This window comes from Sphaerodactylus townsendi, linkage group LG02 (assembly GCF_021028975.2).
Source record: "Sphaerodactylus townsendi isolate TG3544 linkage group LG02, MPM_Stown_v2.3, whole genome shotgun sequence".
NCBI classification, from domain to species: domain Eukaryota; kingdom Metazoa; phylum Chordata; class Lepidosauria; order Squamata; family Sphaerodactylidae; genus Sphaerodactylus; species Sphaerodactylus townsendi.
Window position 1 is genome coordinate 179,053,668 of NC_059426.1, and position 18,229 is coordinate 179,071,896.

At 48.5% G+C, this 18,229-nt stretch overlaps 1 protein-coding gene across 1 annotated transcript in view; it reads left to right on the forward strand.

Annotated features, from left to right (window-relative positions):
* Positions 1 to 16,820, forward strand: part of LOC125426436 (atlastin-1-like) — a 16,989-nt gene extending 169 nt beyond the window's left edge. Inside the window, exons 2-6 of the mRNA XM_048484694.1 lie at positions 644 to 736; positions 2,038 to 2,109; positions 4,953 to 5,384; positions 10,416 to 10,430; positions 16,707 to 16,820. Coding sequence (XP_048340651.1) covers positions 644 to 736; positions 2,038 to 2,109; positions 4,953 to 5,384; positions 10,416 to 10,430; positions 16,707 to 16,820 — 726 coding nt within the window. The remainder of the gene's footprint in view (positions 1 to 643; positions 737 to 2,037; positions 2,110 to 4,952; positions 5,385 to 10,415; positions 10,431 to 16,706) is intronic.
* The last annotated feature ends 1,409 nt before the right edge of the window (positions 16,821 to 18,229 follow it).

Consider the following 18,229-nt stretch of genomic DNA (forward strand, 5'->3'; position numbering starts at 1 on the left):
CCTTCCTTCCTTCCTTCCTTCCTTCCTTCCTTCCTTCCTTCCTTCCTTCCTTCATTGATGCCCCACTTTTCTCTCTCCACTGAGGAGCCAAAGTACATATCACATTCTTCCCTTTTCTGGTTTACCCTCACAACAACCCTGTGCGGTAGATCAGTATGTGACTCACACTGGTCCAAGGTCACTTTACAAGCTTCTCTTGCACAGCAAGGATCTGAGCTGGGTATTCTTAGTTGGGTGAAGAGGAGCCATGTTTAGATATTGGAAAGGATGTCATGTTGGTGAGGGAGCAAGCTTGTTTTCTGCCGCTCCAGAGACTAGGACCAGGAGTCATGGATTCAAGGTGGAGGAAAAGAGATTCAACCTAAACATCAAGAAAAACTTCCTGACAGTCAGGGCTGTTCGACAGTGGAATACTGCTCGAAGTGTGATGGAGTCTCCTTTGGAGGTTTTTCAACAGAGGCTGGGTGGCCATCTGTCAGGAGTGCTTTGATTGTGTGTTCCTGCATTGCAGGGGGTTGGACTTGATGGCCCTTAGGGGTCTCTTCCAACTCTATGATTCTATGAACTGAGGCTTTCCCAGTCCTCATCTGCTAAGCCGCACTGGTTCTCAATCTCTGCAACTTGTTCTGTGCATACGTTTCAGACTAACCTCAATTGTTGTTGTTTTTTCCCGTTCCAGGCCTATATCAAGATCTACCAAGGAGAAGAGCTGCCTCATCCGAAGTCCATGCTGCAGGTAAGCCTTGTGTTCCCAGGGCAAGTGGTGTGTTCAGAAGCATATTTTCGAGCGATCAATTGAGGCAGCTAATAGGGTTCTTGGGGGCGGGCGGGGGGGGGGGAAGGTGGGCTGGCGTAGCCCGATCTTGTCAGATCTGAGAAGCTAAGCAGGGTTGGTACTTGGATGGGAGACCACCACGGAAGATCTGGCAGGAGATGATGAAGATGATTTATTAAATGTGTTATACTGCCCACACCTGAAGGGCTCTGGCCGGTGTACAGGTACATATAAAACAGCATTAAAACATACTTTACAGATTAAAATTTAAAAACATAATCCAAAAACAACGGCTAGAACAAGCAAATCAAGATGGCGACTTAATAGATAGCCTAGCCCTCCACCCTGGTGGAATTGGACATAACCAGAGGTGGGATCCAGCAGGTTCTCACTTGTTCCCGAGAGTAGGTTACTAATTATTTGTGTGTGCCGAGAGGGGGTGACTAATTGGTGATTTTGCCCCGTGACTTTTGCCTTAGTGACGCCCCTCCTCTCAGCAGTAGCGTGCAGAACTGGAAGCAGTCTAGCAGGAGGTGCACCGGCGTGCGTGGCAGCCTGCGCCTGCATGCATTCGTTTCCCGCCCAAGGACCGGCGCAGCGGCTGCGTCCTTGCCACAGCCCCGCCCAGGAATGCCCCGCCCCCAGAATGCCCGGCCACGCCCCCGTCAGGCCCCACCCAGCCCCATTGGCGCGACGCCACAGTTTGAATCCCACCACCATGGGAACCCGTTACTAAAATGTTTGGATCCCACCATTGCAGTCGGTGATATGAAAGACCTCAGCTGGAGAACCAATATTGATCTAGATCAGGGGTCTTCAAACTATGGCCCTCCAGATGTTCATGGACTACAATTCCCATCAGCCTTGCCACTTGGCCATTGGAATTGTAGTCCTTGAACATCTGGAGGGCCATAGTTTGAAGACCCCTGATCTAGATGGTCCAAGGGATGGACCATTCAGAAGGAGGCATCTTCATATGTTCACAATAAACATTGCAGGTGGATGAAATGGAAGTACTTTTCAACATACCCTTTCAGAGGAGGGCCTGTGGCTCAGTGGGAGAGCATTTTCTTGGAAAGCTAAAGGTCCCAGGTTCTATCCTTGTCAGCTCCAGTTAAGGACCAGGTAATGTGGAAGACCTCTACCTGAGACCTTGGAGAGTTTCGGCTGGTCTGAGTAGAGAGCATGGACTTTGATGGACCAAGTGTGTGACAGCTTCAGGTGTTCATGTTCACCCCGACACTACCTGTCTCTCCCTACAGGCCACAGCAGAAGCAAATAACTTGGCTGCTGTTGCCACCTCCAAGGACACTTACAACCGGCGAATGGAAGAGGTAAGCTGGGACCCGTCAGGGTTGACATGAGATTGCTGTTTGGCAGGATCACCTTTGGCGCCATGGACCTTGGAAGACTTGAGCTGGTGTTAGCTCTTGGGGCCAATAATAAGCGGACTCTGGATGCAGGATCAGTAGTCTTAAGAACATAAGAACAAGCCAGCTGGATCAGACTGGAGTCCATCTAGTCCAGCACTCTGCTACTCGCAGTGGCCCACCAGGTGCCTTTGGGAGCTCACACGCAGGAGGTGAAAGCAATGGCCTGCTGCTGCTGCTGCTCCTGAGCACCTGGTCTGCTAAGGCATTTGCAATCTGAGATCAAGGAGGATCAAGATTGGTAGCCATAGATCGACTTCTCCTCCATAAATCTGTCCAAGCCCCTTTTAAAGCTATCCAGGTTAGTGGCCATCACCACATCCTGTGGCAGCATATTCCAAACACCAATCACACGTTGCGTGAAGAAGTGTTTCCTTTTATTAGTCCTAATTCTTCCCCCCAGCATTTTCAATGTATGCCCCCTGGTTCTAGTATTGTGAGAAAGAGAGAAAAATTTCTCTCTGTCAACATTTTCTACCCCATGCATAATTTTATAGACTTCAATCATATCCCCCCTCAGACGTCTCCTCTCCAAACTAAAGAGTCCCAAACGCTGCAGCCTCTCCTCATAAGGAAGGTGGTCCAGTCCTCCAATCATCCTCGTTGCCCTTCTCTGCACTTTTTCTATCTCTTCAATATCCTTTTTGAGATGTGGCGACCAGAACTGAACACAGCACTCCAAGTGTGGTCGCACCACTGCTTTATATAAGGGCATGACAATCCTTGCAGTTTATTCTCAATTCCTTTCCTAATGATCCCCAGCATAGAGTTTGCCTTTTTCACAGCTGCCAGGCATTGAGTTGACATTCCCATGGAACTATCAACTAAGACGCCCAAATCCCTCTCCTGGTCTGTGACTGATAGCACTGACCCCTGTAGCGTGTATGTGAAGTTTGGATTTTTTGCCCCTATGTGCATCACTTTACATTTTGCTACATTGAACTGCATTTGCCATTTCTGAGCCCACTCACCTAATTTATCAAGGTCCGCTTAAAGCTCTTCGCAATCCTCTTTATTTAGGAGGCAACAAGTTCTGCTTGATCTAGCTTCTACATTCATTTTTATCCCATTCGTGCTCCCCTGAACCCCCCCTCCTGATTTCCCAGAGAATGTGTGAAAGAGACGTGCGAACAAGATTGTTTTCCAAAACGTTTCAGCCAGGGAATTGGGCGAAAAAGCCCACTTGACTGCTGGCACTTACTCTCAAAGCTGCCATTTATTTATTTAAAACATTTTAATGCCACCTTTCCCCTCAATCAAGTCTTCAACTAAAATGCATTTAAAATGATAAAATAATTATATAAGAACACATAAACAACACTGCAGCTGTGACCGAGGGACAATAACTGTTATTGGGGGTATTCCAAATGGGACAAAAAATATTCACCTGTTGGTGGAAGACACTGATGGAGGGAGACTTCCTTGCGGATGGAGTTGCCAAACTTTGGTGCCATGACTTATTAGCTGAAGTGTTGGGAAGTCTCTCCCTTTTAGAGTAGGGAATTAGCAGGAGTGGACTCTTGGCTTAGCTAGATGTCAGGCAACGCAAGACCAGGGGGCCTCCATTGAAAATACTGGTTGGGAGAATTAGGACTAATAAAAGGAAACATTTCTTCACGCAACACGTGGTTGGTGTTTGGAATCTGCTGCCACAGGAGGTGGTGATGGCCACTAACCTGGATAGCTTTAAAAGGGGCTTGGACAGATTTATGGAGGAGAAGTCGATCTATGGCTCCCAATCTTGATCCTCCTTGATCGGAGCTTGCAAATGCCTTAGCAGACCAGGTGCAGCAGAAGGCCATTGCTTTCACCTCCTGCGTGTGAGCTCCCAAAGGCACCTGGTGGGCCACTGCGAGTAGCAGAGAGCTGGACTAGATGGACTCTAGTCTGATCCAGCTGGCTTGTTCTTATGTTCTTTAGGAAACATTTTTTCACGCAACGTGTGATTGGTGTTTGGAATATGCTGCCACAGGAGGTGGTGATGGCCACTAACCTGGATAGCTTTAAAAGGGGCTTGGACAGATTATGGAGGAGAAATCGATCTATGGCTACCAATCTTGATCCTCCTTGATCTGAGATTCCAAATGCCTTAGCAGACCTGGTGCTCGGGAGCAGCAGCAGCAGCAGCAGCAGAAGGCCCTTGCTGTCACATCCCGCACGTGAGCTCCCAATTGGCCATGCTGGCAGGGGCTGATGGGAATTGTAGTCCATGAACATCTGGAGAGCCGCAGGTTGCAGACCCCTGGTCTAGGGTCACTACACAGAGGCAGGCAATGACAAACCACCTCCATTCATCTCTTGCCTCGAAACCCCCGTGAAGGGTCCCCTAAACCAGCTGCGCCTTAGCGGCACTTCAGGCTCGCAAACAGAACTGTATACAGGAGTAAGCCGCTAATAGGAGCAGCAGTGACGTAGGAGGTTAAGAGCTCGTGTATCTAATCTGGAGGAACCGGGTTTGATTCCCAGCTCCGCCGCTTGAGCTGTGGAGGCTTATCTGGGGAACCAGATGAGCTTCTGCACTCCCACACGCACCAGGTGGGTGACCTTGGGCGAGTCACAGCTTCTTGGAGCTCTCTCAGCCCCACCTACCTCACAGGGTGTTTGTTGTGAGGGGGGAAGGGCAAGGAGATTGTCAGCCCCTTTGAGTCTCCTGCAGGAGATAAAGGGGGGATAGAAATCCAAACTCTTCTTCTTCTTCTCTTCATCTTGATTTTTGTTTCCTTCCCCCCTCCTGTTAACCTCTGCAGGTGTGTGGAGGCGATAGGCCCTTCCTTGCCCCCAGCGACCTCCAGAGCAAACACTTGGAGCTGAAAGAGGAGGCGGTGCGGCAGTTCCGGAGCGTGAAGAAGATGGGGGGCGAGGAGTTCAGCCGCCGATACCTCCAGCAGCTGGAGAACGAGATTGACGAGGTCTATGTCCAGTACATCAAGCACAACGACAGCAAGAACATCTTCCACGCCGCCCGCACGCCGGCCACCCTCTTTGTGGTCATCTTCATCACCTACGTGACGGCCGGCGTCACCGGCTTCATTGGATTGGACATCATAGCCAGTCTGTGCAACATGATCATGGGGCTGACCTTGATCACCCTCTGCACGTGGGCATACATTAGGTATTCGGGGGAGTACAGAGAGCTCGGGGCCGTCATAGACCAGGTGGCTGCTGCGCTGTGGGACCAGGTAAGCGTGTGATGTTTCTGGAGCGGGCCTTTAGAACCTCTGTGTCTCTCTTTAAGGAGAGCCAGCACAGTGTAGTGGTTAAGAGGGGCGGAGTCTGATCTGGAGGACCAGGTTTGATTCCCCATTGCTCTCCTGTAAGCCGGCTTGGTGACCTTGGGCATGCCACAGTTTTCTTGGAACTCTCGGCCCACATGGAGGCAGCCACTGAGAAACCGCCTCTGAATGTCTCTTGCCTTGAAAACCCTACAGCCGTGGTGGTGAACCTTTGGCACTCCAGATGTTATGGACTACAATTCCCATCAGCCCCAATTGGCCATGCTGGCAGGGGCTGATGGGAACTGTAGTCCATAACATCTAGAGTGCCAAAGGTTCACCAGCACTGCCCTACAGCGTTTCCATGAGTCAGCTGTGAAGAAGAAGAAGATGATGATGATTTTGGATTTGTATCCCACCTTTCTCTCCTGTAAGGAGACTCAGTGTGGCTTACAGACTCCTCCCCCCACTCTCCCCCCAACAGACACCTTGTGAGGTAGATGGAACTGAGGGAGTTCCAAAGAGCTGTGACTGGCCCAAGGTCACCCAGCAGGAATGTAGGAGTGCAGAAACACATCTGGTTCACCAGATAAGCCTCTGCCGCTCAGGTGGAGGAGTGGGGAATCAAAAAACTTCAGATTAGAACCCACCTGCTCTTAACCACTACGCCACGCTGACTTGATGGCAGCTATCTATAAGAAAGACTTAGAAGTGATGAGGTTTAATAGACCTGAAGGAAGTATACACAAGTTTACGTGAATTAAAAGGGTTAAATTATCCTTGTCTGAAAGCTCTAGAACAAGAGTCCACAACATGGTGCCTGTGAGCGCTATAATACCTCCAGTGGTGGGATCCAAAAATTTTAGGCACAGGTTCCCATGGTGGTGAGATTCAAACTGTGGCATAGCACCAGTGGGGCTGGGCAGGGCACGACAGGGGCGTGGCCAGGCATTCCAGGGGCGGGGCATTCCTGGGCGGGGCTTGGCAAGGATGCAGCCGCTGCACCGGTCCTTGTGCAGGAAAGGAATGCACGCAGGCGCAGGCTGCCACGCACACCGGTGCACCTCCTGCTAGCCTGCTTCAAGTTCTGCGCGCTACTGCTGAGAGGAGGGGCGTAACTAAGGCAAAAATCATGGGGCAAAATCACCAATGAGTAACCCCCTCTCGGCACACACAAATAATGAGTAACCTACTCTCGGGAACCTGCGAGAACCTGCTGGATCCCACCTCTGAATACCTCCCAATACTTTTCTTAGTGTCTGACAAATGTGTTTCGGTTTCTTGGTCATGCCAGGTGAGGCTTTTGCCCATTATGACTTTCTGATTGGCCATTGGAATTTCTGCAAGTTTTTTAAAAAATATTGTTTTGGCTTCAGCTGCCACCATAGCCTAGGGATTTTCCCTATGTGTCTGAAGGTAAACTAGGCCACCATTTTGTGACAGGCTGTAACTCCTGTGGCGGACATTTTGAGGCAGCCGTGTTGTGGTTGTGCCCACCACACTGTGCCAGAATTCCAAGGATGTCCACAGGCTCAAAAAAGAATTAGGACTAATAAAAGGAAACACTTCTTCACGCAACATGTGATTGGTGTTTGGAATATGCTGCCACAGGAGGTGGTGATGGCCACTAACCTGGATAGCTTTAAAAGGGGCTTGGACAGATTTATGGAGGAGAAGTCGATCTATGGCTCCCAATCTTGATCCTCCTTGATCTGAGGTTGCAAATGCCTTAGCAGACCAGGTGCTCGGGAGCAGCAGCAGCAGAAGGCCCTTGCTTTCACCTCCTGCATGTGAGCTCCCAAAGGCACCTGATGGGCCACTGCGAGTAGCAGAGTGCTGGACTAGATGGACTCTGGTCTGATCCAGCAGGCTAGTTCTTATGTTCTTATTGGTTATCACTGCTCTAGAGCTTCTTGACATCCTGTGATGGTGGCTGGGACGACAAACCCATTCCTCGCACCACTTAGAAATCACCTTAATCTTCATGCAGTGTTGTGAGGTCTGCTAGCAGAGATGTCTTAAAGAAAGGATTTAGCAAATAGCTGGAGCTGAGTGGTTCACCAGTAGCTAGTAGTCACAGAGAAAACTAGCAATGCAACCTCCTCGTTCCGTTGACCTCTGATTACCTTGGAATGAGGTTGCCATTGAGTAGGGCTGCACACCCTCAGTTGGGATATAGAGATCTCCTAAAATTACACCTGGCACAGAGTTAGTTTCCCCTGGAGAAAATGGCTGCTTTGGAGGGTGGCAGCCTGTCCAGGAATTTTCCGACCTGGAACTGGCGACCGTATTCCATCAGGTGCACTCCTTTTGAGATCCCAGCTCTCTGTCTGGACCCCATTAGAAATTGGACAGTGAACATAGGTGGTCCTTGGTCTGAACCCGCAAGTCAGTTTTTACGTTCTATATTTTCATCCTTTGGTTCTCCTCAAGCTAGCCAATTGCCCCTTAGCAAGGTTGGCGTTAGTCCCTGTAAGAGCTTTTGGGGAATTCCTCTTAATGTAGAACGTGCAGGGGGGAGGAAAACAGCGTCGGCACACGCACAGAGTTTCAGGGACACAGAGTTTCAAGGCAAAAAAAAAAAAGGCAAACTCTATGCTGGGGATCATTAGGAAAGGAATTCATAATAAAACTGCAAAGATTGTCATGCCCTTATATAAAGCAGTGGTGCGACCGCACTTGGAGTACTGTGTCCAGTTCTGGGCGCCGCATCTCAAAAAGGATATTGAGGAGATAGAAAAAGTGCAGAGAAGGGCAACAAGGATGATTGAGGGACTGGAGCACCTTCCCTATGAGGAGAGGCTGCAGCGTTTGGGACTCTTTAGTTTGGAGAGGAGGCGGCTGAGGGGGGGATATGATTGAAGTCTACAAAATTATGCCTGGGGTAGAAAATGTTGACAGAGAGAAATTTTTCTCTCTTTCTCACAATACTAGAACCAGGGGGCATTCGTTGAAAATGCTGGGGGGAAGAATTAGGACTAATAAAAGGAAACACTTCTTCACGCAACGTGTGATTGGTGTTTGGAATCTGCTGCCACAGGAGGTGGTGATGGCCACTAACCTGGATAGCTTTAAAAGAGGCTTGGACAGATTTATGGAGGAGAAGTCGATTTATGGCTACCAATCTTGATCCTCCTTGATCTGAGATTGCAAATGCCTTAACAGACCAGGTGATTGGGAGCAACAGCCGCAGAAGGCCATTGCTTTCACATCCTGCATGTGAGCTCCCAAAGGCACCTGGTGGGCCACTGCGAGTAGCAGAGAGCTGGACTAGATGGACTTTGGTCTGATCCAGCTGGCTTGTTCTTATGTTCTTATGTTTATGTTCTTTTGCCCACTCCTTGGCTGAGCCCGGGGTTTTAGGCCTAATTCTGGAACTTAAATTGTGCAATCCTTGAGGAGACACAGTTAGCCAGAAGCCAGAAGTGCCAAATTCGCAGCTGGAGAAAAGGAGATGTTGCCCTCCTCTGTTCTGTGGCTGTGTAGTTCTTTTGCTCTGCCCGGAATCTGGTATGCCAGCCATTACATGACCTGCAGAGACACATTCAGAACGACCAATACTTCCACCAGTCCTCTTTATGGGTTGTCCCTTGGAAGCACCGGCTTGAAAAAAAAATCGACTGTTCTGTGGGTTGGTTGCTGAGGACAGGTATTGTTAACATCATACCTGTAATTCCAGTTTCTTGGGCGGCTGGGATGCCGGAGGATCACTTTTGAGCTCAGGGAGCCTTAAGATAGCCTTGCAGGGGGCGCATTTTTGGATGTATCAGCACCAAAATTTCAGGGTATCATCAGGAGACTGCCCTAATGATACCCTTTTGAGGGTCCATAACTTTGCCCCCCCTAAACCAAAATGCACCAAACTTGGGGGGTAGCATCAGGACAGTCTCCTGATGATACGCTGAAATTTTGGTGCCGCTAGCCTAAAAACTGCGCCCCCTGCAGGAACATCCCAGAAATTTGCCCAAGAATCTTTGTTCTGCATTGAGTTTTCTGCATTGGCCGTCACTGCTGCAGGCTGCCGGGGGGGGGGGGGCATTTCTGAAGGCATTAGTCTCAAGACTTTCAGGATCTCATCAGGAAACTGTTCTGATGGCCTCCAGGTTTGGTGCAGTTTGGTTCAGGGAGGCCAAAGTTATGAACCCTCAAAACTGTAGCTCCCATCTCCTATTAGCTCCCATTGGAAACAATGGGGGATAAGGCACCCCTTTGGGGAGTCCAGCAACCTTGGACTCCTTGAACCCAACTGCACCAAACTTGGGGTAAGTAGCATATGGACAGTCTCCGGATGATACAGCTGAGCAGAGTCATAGTGCCGCTAGGTCCAGGGGTAGAGAACCTGTGGCTCTTCAGATAGCCTAGGGACCCGCAATTCCCATCAGCCTCTGTCAGCATGGCCACCCTGGTAGGGGCTGATGGGAATTGTAGTTCTCGAACATCTGGAGAGCCGTGAGGTTCTCTTCCCCTGCGCCAGCCTAAAAAACTGCACCCCCTGCAGGCCAAAAACTGAAAAAAACCACTAAAAAATACCCCAAAACAAACCCTGCATTTTTTTTTGGTGCCCCCCCACAAGGTGATGCCTCCTGGGCAGTTGCCCACCTTGCTCAATCGGCATTACGCTCCTGTCTCTGCTCCTGACACGCCCCTTCAGTCCCAACTCTTGACATGTGACTGCAGTGGCGATGTTTCCAGGGCGAAGCCCCAGATGTCCTATTGCAGCTCCGCCACTGCTTGCTGGGTGGGGCGGAGGCAGCGTGGAAAACTCCAGATTTTGGCCCCAGGCTCCATTTCCCCTAGATACGCCTCTGGCTGAATGTGAGGCACGGTCTCCAGCTTACAAAAATTCAGGCTTCTAGTTGGAGGTTTCTAATCCGCCGGACAGTTTTCCTCCTGCTGACCTTGATGGGTGTCAAGACTTTGTAAATGATGCCCGGCCCGGCTCTTTGAGCTTCACCCATGTATGTTTCTGTTTTATTTTTGCAATGGCTTTCCCTGCAGGGGAACACCAATGAGGTGTGCTTTCAGATGGTTGCTTCTGCTCCGGCCGCTGTGTATGTGTGCGCTACATGCGCATGGGTAGAACCCCTCATGTAGTTGTGGTTTTTCTGCTGGAAGCTTCTGCAACGTAGCTTTGCGTGTCTGTGTGTGATTTGGGTGGTCTCCAAGCTGTACAAAGATGTGTCTTCCATTTGGTTTGAAATCTCAAAATGATACACCTCAGGAAGTGGTTTCCCTCATACTTCTTGAGCAGTGTTTCCTTAAACTTTGGAGGTCAGGGTACCTCTTTGACCACACTTCTTTCACATCTCATTGTACTTCTGCTCACCCTCCACCTTTTTTCTCCCATTGCCCCTGTTATTACACACCCCCCACCTTCACCTCCTAGGGTGAAGTGGAAGCACTGGGGGTGTGGGGTGGCTGCTGACCTTGTGGCAGGCCTCCTGCCCCATGGGCCAGCTCCCATGTCCTTGGTGGCACCCAGTGGGAGACAATTCTCACAAAAAATGAAGCTGGGGGGGGGGGCGGTTGTGTTAAGTCGCGGTACTCCTGGGACATGCTCTCACGGCACCCCAGGGTACCTGGCTGAGAATGGCTGTTCTTGAGGCTGCTTAACAGAGTCTTAGACACTAGAAGCTTACTTTAGCATGGTATAGTGGTTAAGAGCAGGTAGATTCTAATCTGGAGAACTGGGTTTTGTCCCCCCCCCTCCTCCACCTGAGTGGTGGAGGCTTATCTAGTGAACCAGGATGTTTCCAGCACACTCCCACGCTCCTGTTAGGTGACCTTGGGCTAGTCACAGTTCTCTCTGAACTCTTCTCAGCCTCACCTGCCTCACCAGGTGTCTGTTGTGGGGAGAGGGAGAGGGAAAAGCCACCTTGAGTCCCCCTACAGGAGAGAGAAAGGTGGGGTATAAACTAAAACTCTTCTTCTTTGTCGCCACTTGGTCAGCTTCTGCTGGACTCCATGTTTTGTGCCTCCTGATTGAAATGCATCATTCCTATGAACGTGGGATGCTGGCCATTCTGTGTAGGGAGAGGGGGGAAACTGTGGCCATTTGGAGCTGTTCATCCAGCCCAGATTAGACTGTAGTTTGTGGGTCCTGTGAGGTTGATACTGCCCAAAATTGATGGCATCTTGAGGACTGAAGACTCTTTAAGAGCAGTGGAGGGCATGAGAAACGTCTGAGAATCCAGGAGTCAAACTCCTCATGTGTGACAGTGTAACACAGGTAGACACGGGACAATCCATCCCCACTGACGTTTCATTTTAGCTGCTGAGAATTTAGCCGCTTTAAAAAATCGCCTCGAGGACTCACTTTTCACTCAGGCCCACCGTGGCAGCGCCGCTAAGCGCTACGCGAGATTTGGCTCCTTTCTGTGCCCTTTTGGAAATACCAAAATGTCTTGAGAGACTGTACTATCTGAGACTTTTAAGCAACTGGAATGGAAAACTCCTGGCGTCCTTTTACCGCTGTGCTAAAGAGAGCGTCTCAATCGACTGCATCTGTGCATGGCTCTCCAGCTGCACAGCGGCAGATAGGAAGGCGCCTCCAAAGGGTGATCAATACTAGAGAACACAGCAGAGAGAACACAGATGGTGGCAAAAGAGAAGCAAGTTAGCTGTAAGGGGAGGCAAAAAAGGATTGCGAGGAACGCATGGCTGCGAACATCAAGACTAGCAACAAAACAGTTCTTCAAGTACATCAAAAGCAGGAAGCCAGCTAGGGAAGCTGTGGTAGGTCCGGTTAGACGATGAAGGAAACAAAAGGTGTGCTAAAAGGTGACAGGGAGACGGCAGAGAAGCTGAATGAATTCCTTTGGTGACTGTCTTCACCCAAGAGGAGGTGAGGAAAATTCCTGCACCCGGAACCAAGCTTCTTAGGAGGTGAATCTGAGGAACTACGGGTTGGTGGTGGTAGATATGGAAGAAGTTCTGGCAGCCATTGATAAACTAAATGCTACCAAATCCCCTGGCCCAGATTGTATCTTCATCCAAGAGTTCTTAAAGAGCCTCCAAGCATGAAATTCGTTGATGTTCTCACACATTAATATGCAACTTATCCCTGAAATCAGGCTCCATCCCTGAAGACTGGAAGATGGCCAATGTCACACCAATCTTTAAGAAAGGGTCTAGGGGGGACCCGGGAAATTACAGGCCAGTCAGTTTGACATCTGTTCCTGGTAAATTAGTAGAATCTATCATTAAAGATAAAATTATAAAACATGTAGAAAAGCAAGACCTGCTGAGGAAGAGTCAGCATGGCTTTTGCAGAGGCAAATCCTGTCTTACAAACTTACTAGAGTTCTTTGAGGGTGTAAACAGACATGTGGATAAGGGGGAACCAGTGGACATTGTCTACTTGGATTTTGACAAAGTTCCTCACCAGAGACTGTTGAGAAAACTCAGCAATGAAGGAATAAGAGGGGAAGTCCTCCTATGGATTAAAAACTGGTTGAGGAACAGGAAACAAAGGGTGGGCATAAATGGGAAGTTCTCACAATGGAGAGATGTAGGGAGTGGTGTCCCCCAAGGATCCGTTTTGGGACCAGTGCTCTTTAACTTATTCATAAAATGACCTGGAAGTAGGGGTGGGTAGCGCAGTGGCTAAGTTTGCAGATGATACCAAATTATGTAGGGTGGTAAGAACCACAAAGGATTGGCGGTAAGAGCTCCAAGCGGACCTTTGATAAATTAGGTGAGTGGGCTAAGAAATGGCAAATGCAGTTCAATGTAGCTTAAATGTAAAGTGATGCACGTAGGGGCAAAAAATCCAAACTTCACATACATCAGCTTACAGGGGTCAGTGCTATCATTGGGTCAACAGACCAGGAAAGGGATTTGGGCGTCTTAGTTGATAGTTCCATGGGAATGTCAACTCAATGCATGGCAGCGGTGAAAAAGGCAAACTCTATGCTGGGGATAATTAGGAAAGGAATTGAGAATAAAACTGCAAAGATTGTCATGCCCTTATATAAAGCCGTGGTGCGACCGCACTTGGAGTAATTGTGTTCAGCTCCTATCGCTACATCTCAAAAAAGGATATCGAAGAGATAGAAAAAGCGCAGAGAAGGGCAACGAGGATGATTGAAGGATTGGAGCACCTTCCTTATGAGGAGAGGCTGCAGCGTTTGGGACTCTTTAGTTTGGAGAGGAGACGGCTGAGGGGGGATATGATTGAAGTCTATAAAATTATGCATGGGGTAGAAAATGTTGACAGAGAGAAATTTTTCTCTCTTTCTCACAATACTAGAACCAGGGGGCATTCATTGAAAATGCTGGGGGGAAGAATTCGGACTAATAAAAGGAAACACTTCTTCACGCAACGTGTGATTGGTGTTTGGAATATGCTGCCACAGGAGGTGGTGATGGCCACTAACCTGGATAGCTTTAAAAAGGGCTTGGACAGATTTATGGAGGAGAAGTCAATCTATGGCTACCAATCTTGATCCTCCTTGATCTCAGATTGCTAATGCCTTAGCAGACCAGGTGCTCAGGAGCAGCAGCAGCAGAAGGCCATTGCTTTCACATCCTGCATGTGAGCTCCCAAAGGCACCTGTTTGCCCACCGCGAGTAGCGCGCAGAATGCTGGACTAGATGGGATTCTGGTCTGATCCAGCAGGCTAGTTCTTATGTTCTTATGTTCTTACTTACTGCACAGAGGATTATCGGCTGCCCTCTCCCCTCCTTGGAAGAACTCCTATAATTCCCAAAGCCCAAAGAAAGCCCCAAATATTCTGAGGGACCCGCCTCATCCAGCACACTCTCTTCTTTGAACTGTCACCATCCGGCAGACTCCACACAGGTCTATCAAAACTAGGGACAAAGAGGCTCAGAGACAGCTTCTACTCTAGAGCTGTGGCTATGCTGAACTCCGCGGAGGCTTCTGTGTCAATGTGTTTGGGGCTGTGTAGGGATGGGTGGAGGAAGGGGAAAGTGAGGATGGGGGGTGTGAGTCTGAAATTGTGTGCATCAAGGAATGCTGCTGGGAAATTTCGCTGTGCAGGCACAATGACAATAAAATGCTTTGCTTTCCTTTGATTTTTGAAAAGGGGTGTGTGTGTGGGGGGGGCAATATCACATGCTGCTTTTGTTTTGTTTTTGCAATAATGCAGGCATGATCAAGCCATCTCAACTTTTCTTTAAACTGCTAAATTTTTGTCTAAAATGCTGTCATCGGCCACAGATCGCCTACGCCTACCTGTAATGTGTAGTTTGACTCAAAGCTGGAGGTAGTCAGTCTTCGTTACTATTACGTAAGGGAAGAATTCAGGAAGGACACTTACATTCTCCCGCGGCTCTTTTTAAAGCAGAACAGGAGTCCATTTCCTTCGCATCACATCAAAATGAAGGTGTTCTTGTAGGCAGGAGTGAGCAACGAAGAAGAAACTACACAAAGTCAAATCATCTGGCGAAGCATAAACAAAAATAACCACACCTAATACAATTCGGCCATCTTATCCCCGCCCTCTTAGGTATTGAAGGCAACTGGTTTGAGAAAAATAAAATCTTCTTAGATGCGGGTCGCTAGCCTCACTTAATATTACTACAGTGGCAAATGGTTTTGATTAATTCATAGTCAAGATTTATACGGCAATACATAAAACCACTTATTTTTGTCGAAGGCTTTCACGGGCCGGAATCACTGGGGTGCTGTGTGGTTTCCGGTTGTATGGCCTCTGAAGATGCCAGCCACAGATGCAGGCAAAACGCCAGGAGAGAATGTTGCTCGAACACGGCCATACAGCCCGGAAACCACACAGCACCCCACTTATTTTTGTCTGAAATTAATGGAGATTTCCTTGGTCAAATATGGTACAAAGTCCCTGTAGCCAGAAAGGACTGAGCCTGTAAAGCAGATTAGAAGAAAGTACAATTCCCTGTACTGCAATTCAACAAGGATACTGGAGAAGCTGGAACGGGTACAGAGGAAGGTAAACTAAAATGGTAAAAGATCTGGAATCCTTGCCCTAAGGAGGAGAGACTTGGGGAGCTGGGAATGTTTAGTTTGCGAAGAGAAGGTTAAGAGGTGACATGATAGCCATGTTTATGAGAGCATTTGAAGAGATGTCATGTTGGTGAGGGAGCATGTTTGTTTCCTGCGCTCCAGAGACTAGGACCAGGAGTGATGGGTCTACAAGGTGAAGGAGAAGAGATTCCACCTAAACATCAGGAAGAACTTCCTGATAGGGGAATGCACTCCACCTCGGAGTGTGGTGGAGTCTCCTTCTTTGGAGGTTTTTAAACAGAAGCTGGATGGCCATCAAGCTAGAGTGCTTTGATTACGTGTTCCCTGCATCAAGGGGGGGTTAATTTGATGGCCCTCGGGGTCTCTTCCAACTCTGATTCTGTGGAAGTGAAGACTCCATAGTAAGTGAGCTTCAGGTCCAGTAGAGCATCTTAAAAACCTTCTTTCATTTGATGATTGGATTGTCCAAAGCTTATAACCTGAAAGTCTTCTTGGTCTTTTAAGTTTCTACTAGACTGTTTCTCCTCTTGCTCTTCGGGCTGATCAACATGGCTACCCATATACAACAAGTTACATCAACTTATTCCGTGGTAGAGCATGGATGCTGTACTTGTGGAAGGTGCTGAATTGGAACTCTCCACTTAGAAAGACTTTCAGGTAGCAGCACAAGAATCTCGGAGAGCTGCTACTTGTGCCAGAGCAATGTGCAAGACTCGCCCAATGGTCTGGACTCGGCATAAGGCAAGATGGCCCAATGGTCTGACTCGGCATAAGGCAACATCAAATTCTGCAGCGTGAATCATTCTGAAATGTGCATGAACTATGCGGCTAAAATAAATCTCGGATCTGATTTTTCATTCGGTGAACGCTTTGTTCAACTTTATATCTTGGGCCCCTTCCAAGTAGCAGAATAATGCACCTTCTTCAATCCACTTTGAAGCTGGATCTTTATCGCGCGGAATAGCAAAAATCCACTTTCAAACAATTCGTGAAAGTGGAATTGAATGTGCATTATTCTGCATGTGCGGAAGGGCCTTTAGTCGGGGGCCAACAAGGTGTTATATTGGAGCCAGGGTGCCCCCAATTTGAAAAAAAATGCACGTGATTTAACAGCTTCTGTGGTTTCTGCCAGATGTCTTTGCAGCTATACTGACTTCTGCATCCACAATACTATCTTCTCTGTAGTGTGTGTGTGTGTGTGCGTGTCCTCATCAATAAACTTTTAGTGCCAGAGCTCTTAATTCACTAATCCAGCAACTAAGCCAGCCCGGAACACACCGTTAAACATACAGTTTTCTCCAGACCCACAAACCCTCAAGCAGGCTTTGTACAAACTTTTGCGCAGCCAGCGACACACAGACATTTGTACCACCACGCTCTCGGGCTGGGCGCAGAAGGCGGAGGCTGCCGAAGGCACGGAAAAGAAGACCATGTAACAACCCGCCAGGACGCTTTCCACGGAGGTGCATGAAAACACATAAATGAAACATGTTAATCGCTGCATCCACGACCAAGCCTGTGACACACCTCAAAACAAAGCAAGGGCAGGGAGGAACCTGGTAACCCTTCACCCAAAAATTCAATGGCTTAAGTGTAGCTACTTTAATTTGGACAGTGCCCTCTTTGATGGGGGAAGGGCATTTCGGCACGCTCTGTCATTTTCTCAAGAACACCTCATGGCTTCGCTTCACTCCAGACAGGGGACCTGACTTCTCAGTTCTCCCCAGAACTCCTTGCTCGCTTAAAATCCTACTACTCCAGGTTTAAAGTACTGACCCAAAGAAGCAAGCAGTTGCTTTATTCCCTCCTGGCCGGGGGTGTCCCTCCATCCGGGCTGCCAGGGGCCCTCTGGAGCAGTGGTGGGATTCAAATAATTTAACAACTGGTTCCGGGTTGTGGGATTCAAATAATTCAACAACTGGTATTGTCAAAGGCTTTCACTGCCGGAATCACTGGGGTGCTGTGTGGTTTCGAAGCTGGCGGTCGATGAAGAAAGTTATTCTCGCCTTGACGTGCTTTCGCCTGCATCTGCCTCTAAAGATTGCAGCCACAGATGCAGGCGAAACGTCAGGAGAGAATGCCGCTGTGAACACGGGCCATACATTTGGAAGCCACACAGCACCCTAATTCAACAACAACTGGTTGCTGATACAAGCACCATTTTAACAACCGGTTCTGTCGAAGCGGTGCAAACCGGCTGAATCCTACCTACCGTCTCTGGAGTAAACACCTGCTATAGCAGGAGGGAAAGCGCCACCTCTCTGCCCACAATAACAGGTTTTCAGGACCCAGTCATCAGGGCAGCTGCTAGCCTTACTGAAAAAGAATCATGCCTCATATCTGCCAGTTCTGTTTGGCGCATTTAACAGGTTTTTTTTCATTTTACATGTTTTCTCTTCATTAAGCTGTGAATGGCAATTTGTTCACTGGAAACGACTCGTGAACGGCAATTTGTTCAATTTGAAACGAATTCCTCGTCGGTCGGAAGCTGCAAAGAATGTTTCTTTTGCTATGGCATCGCTAAAAAAAAGATACAGGAAATAATCCTTGATTCTGTTCAGAATGCACAAACTTAACCCTTTTGTATATGTATGACCGGGCTGTATGTATATATTTTTGTTCCGCTTCATAAAAGTGTGCCCAGGTTTTTTTTTGGTGTCAACACTTAAAAGTGCTGGCTTTTTTGTTCCTAAAAAAGTGTAATGCCTCTTTAGTCCCTTTCATTCCTGACCTTTTTTTATCCGGTAAGCTTCCCTCCCAGGAACCTTAAGGCAACGTGCGTGCATCACCCTTTCCTTTCCTCTTCCTTCCCTTCCTTCCTCTTCCTCTTCCTTCCTTCCTTCCT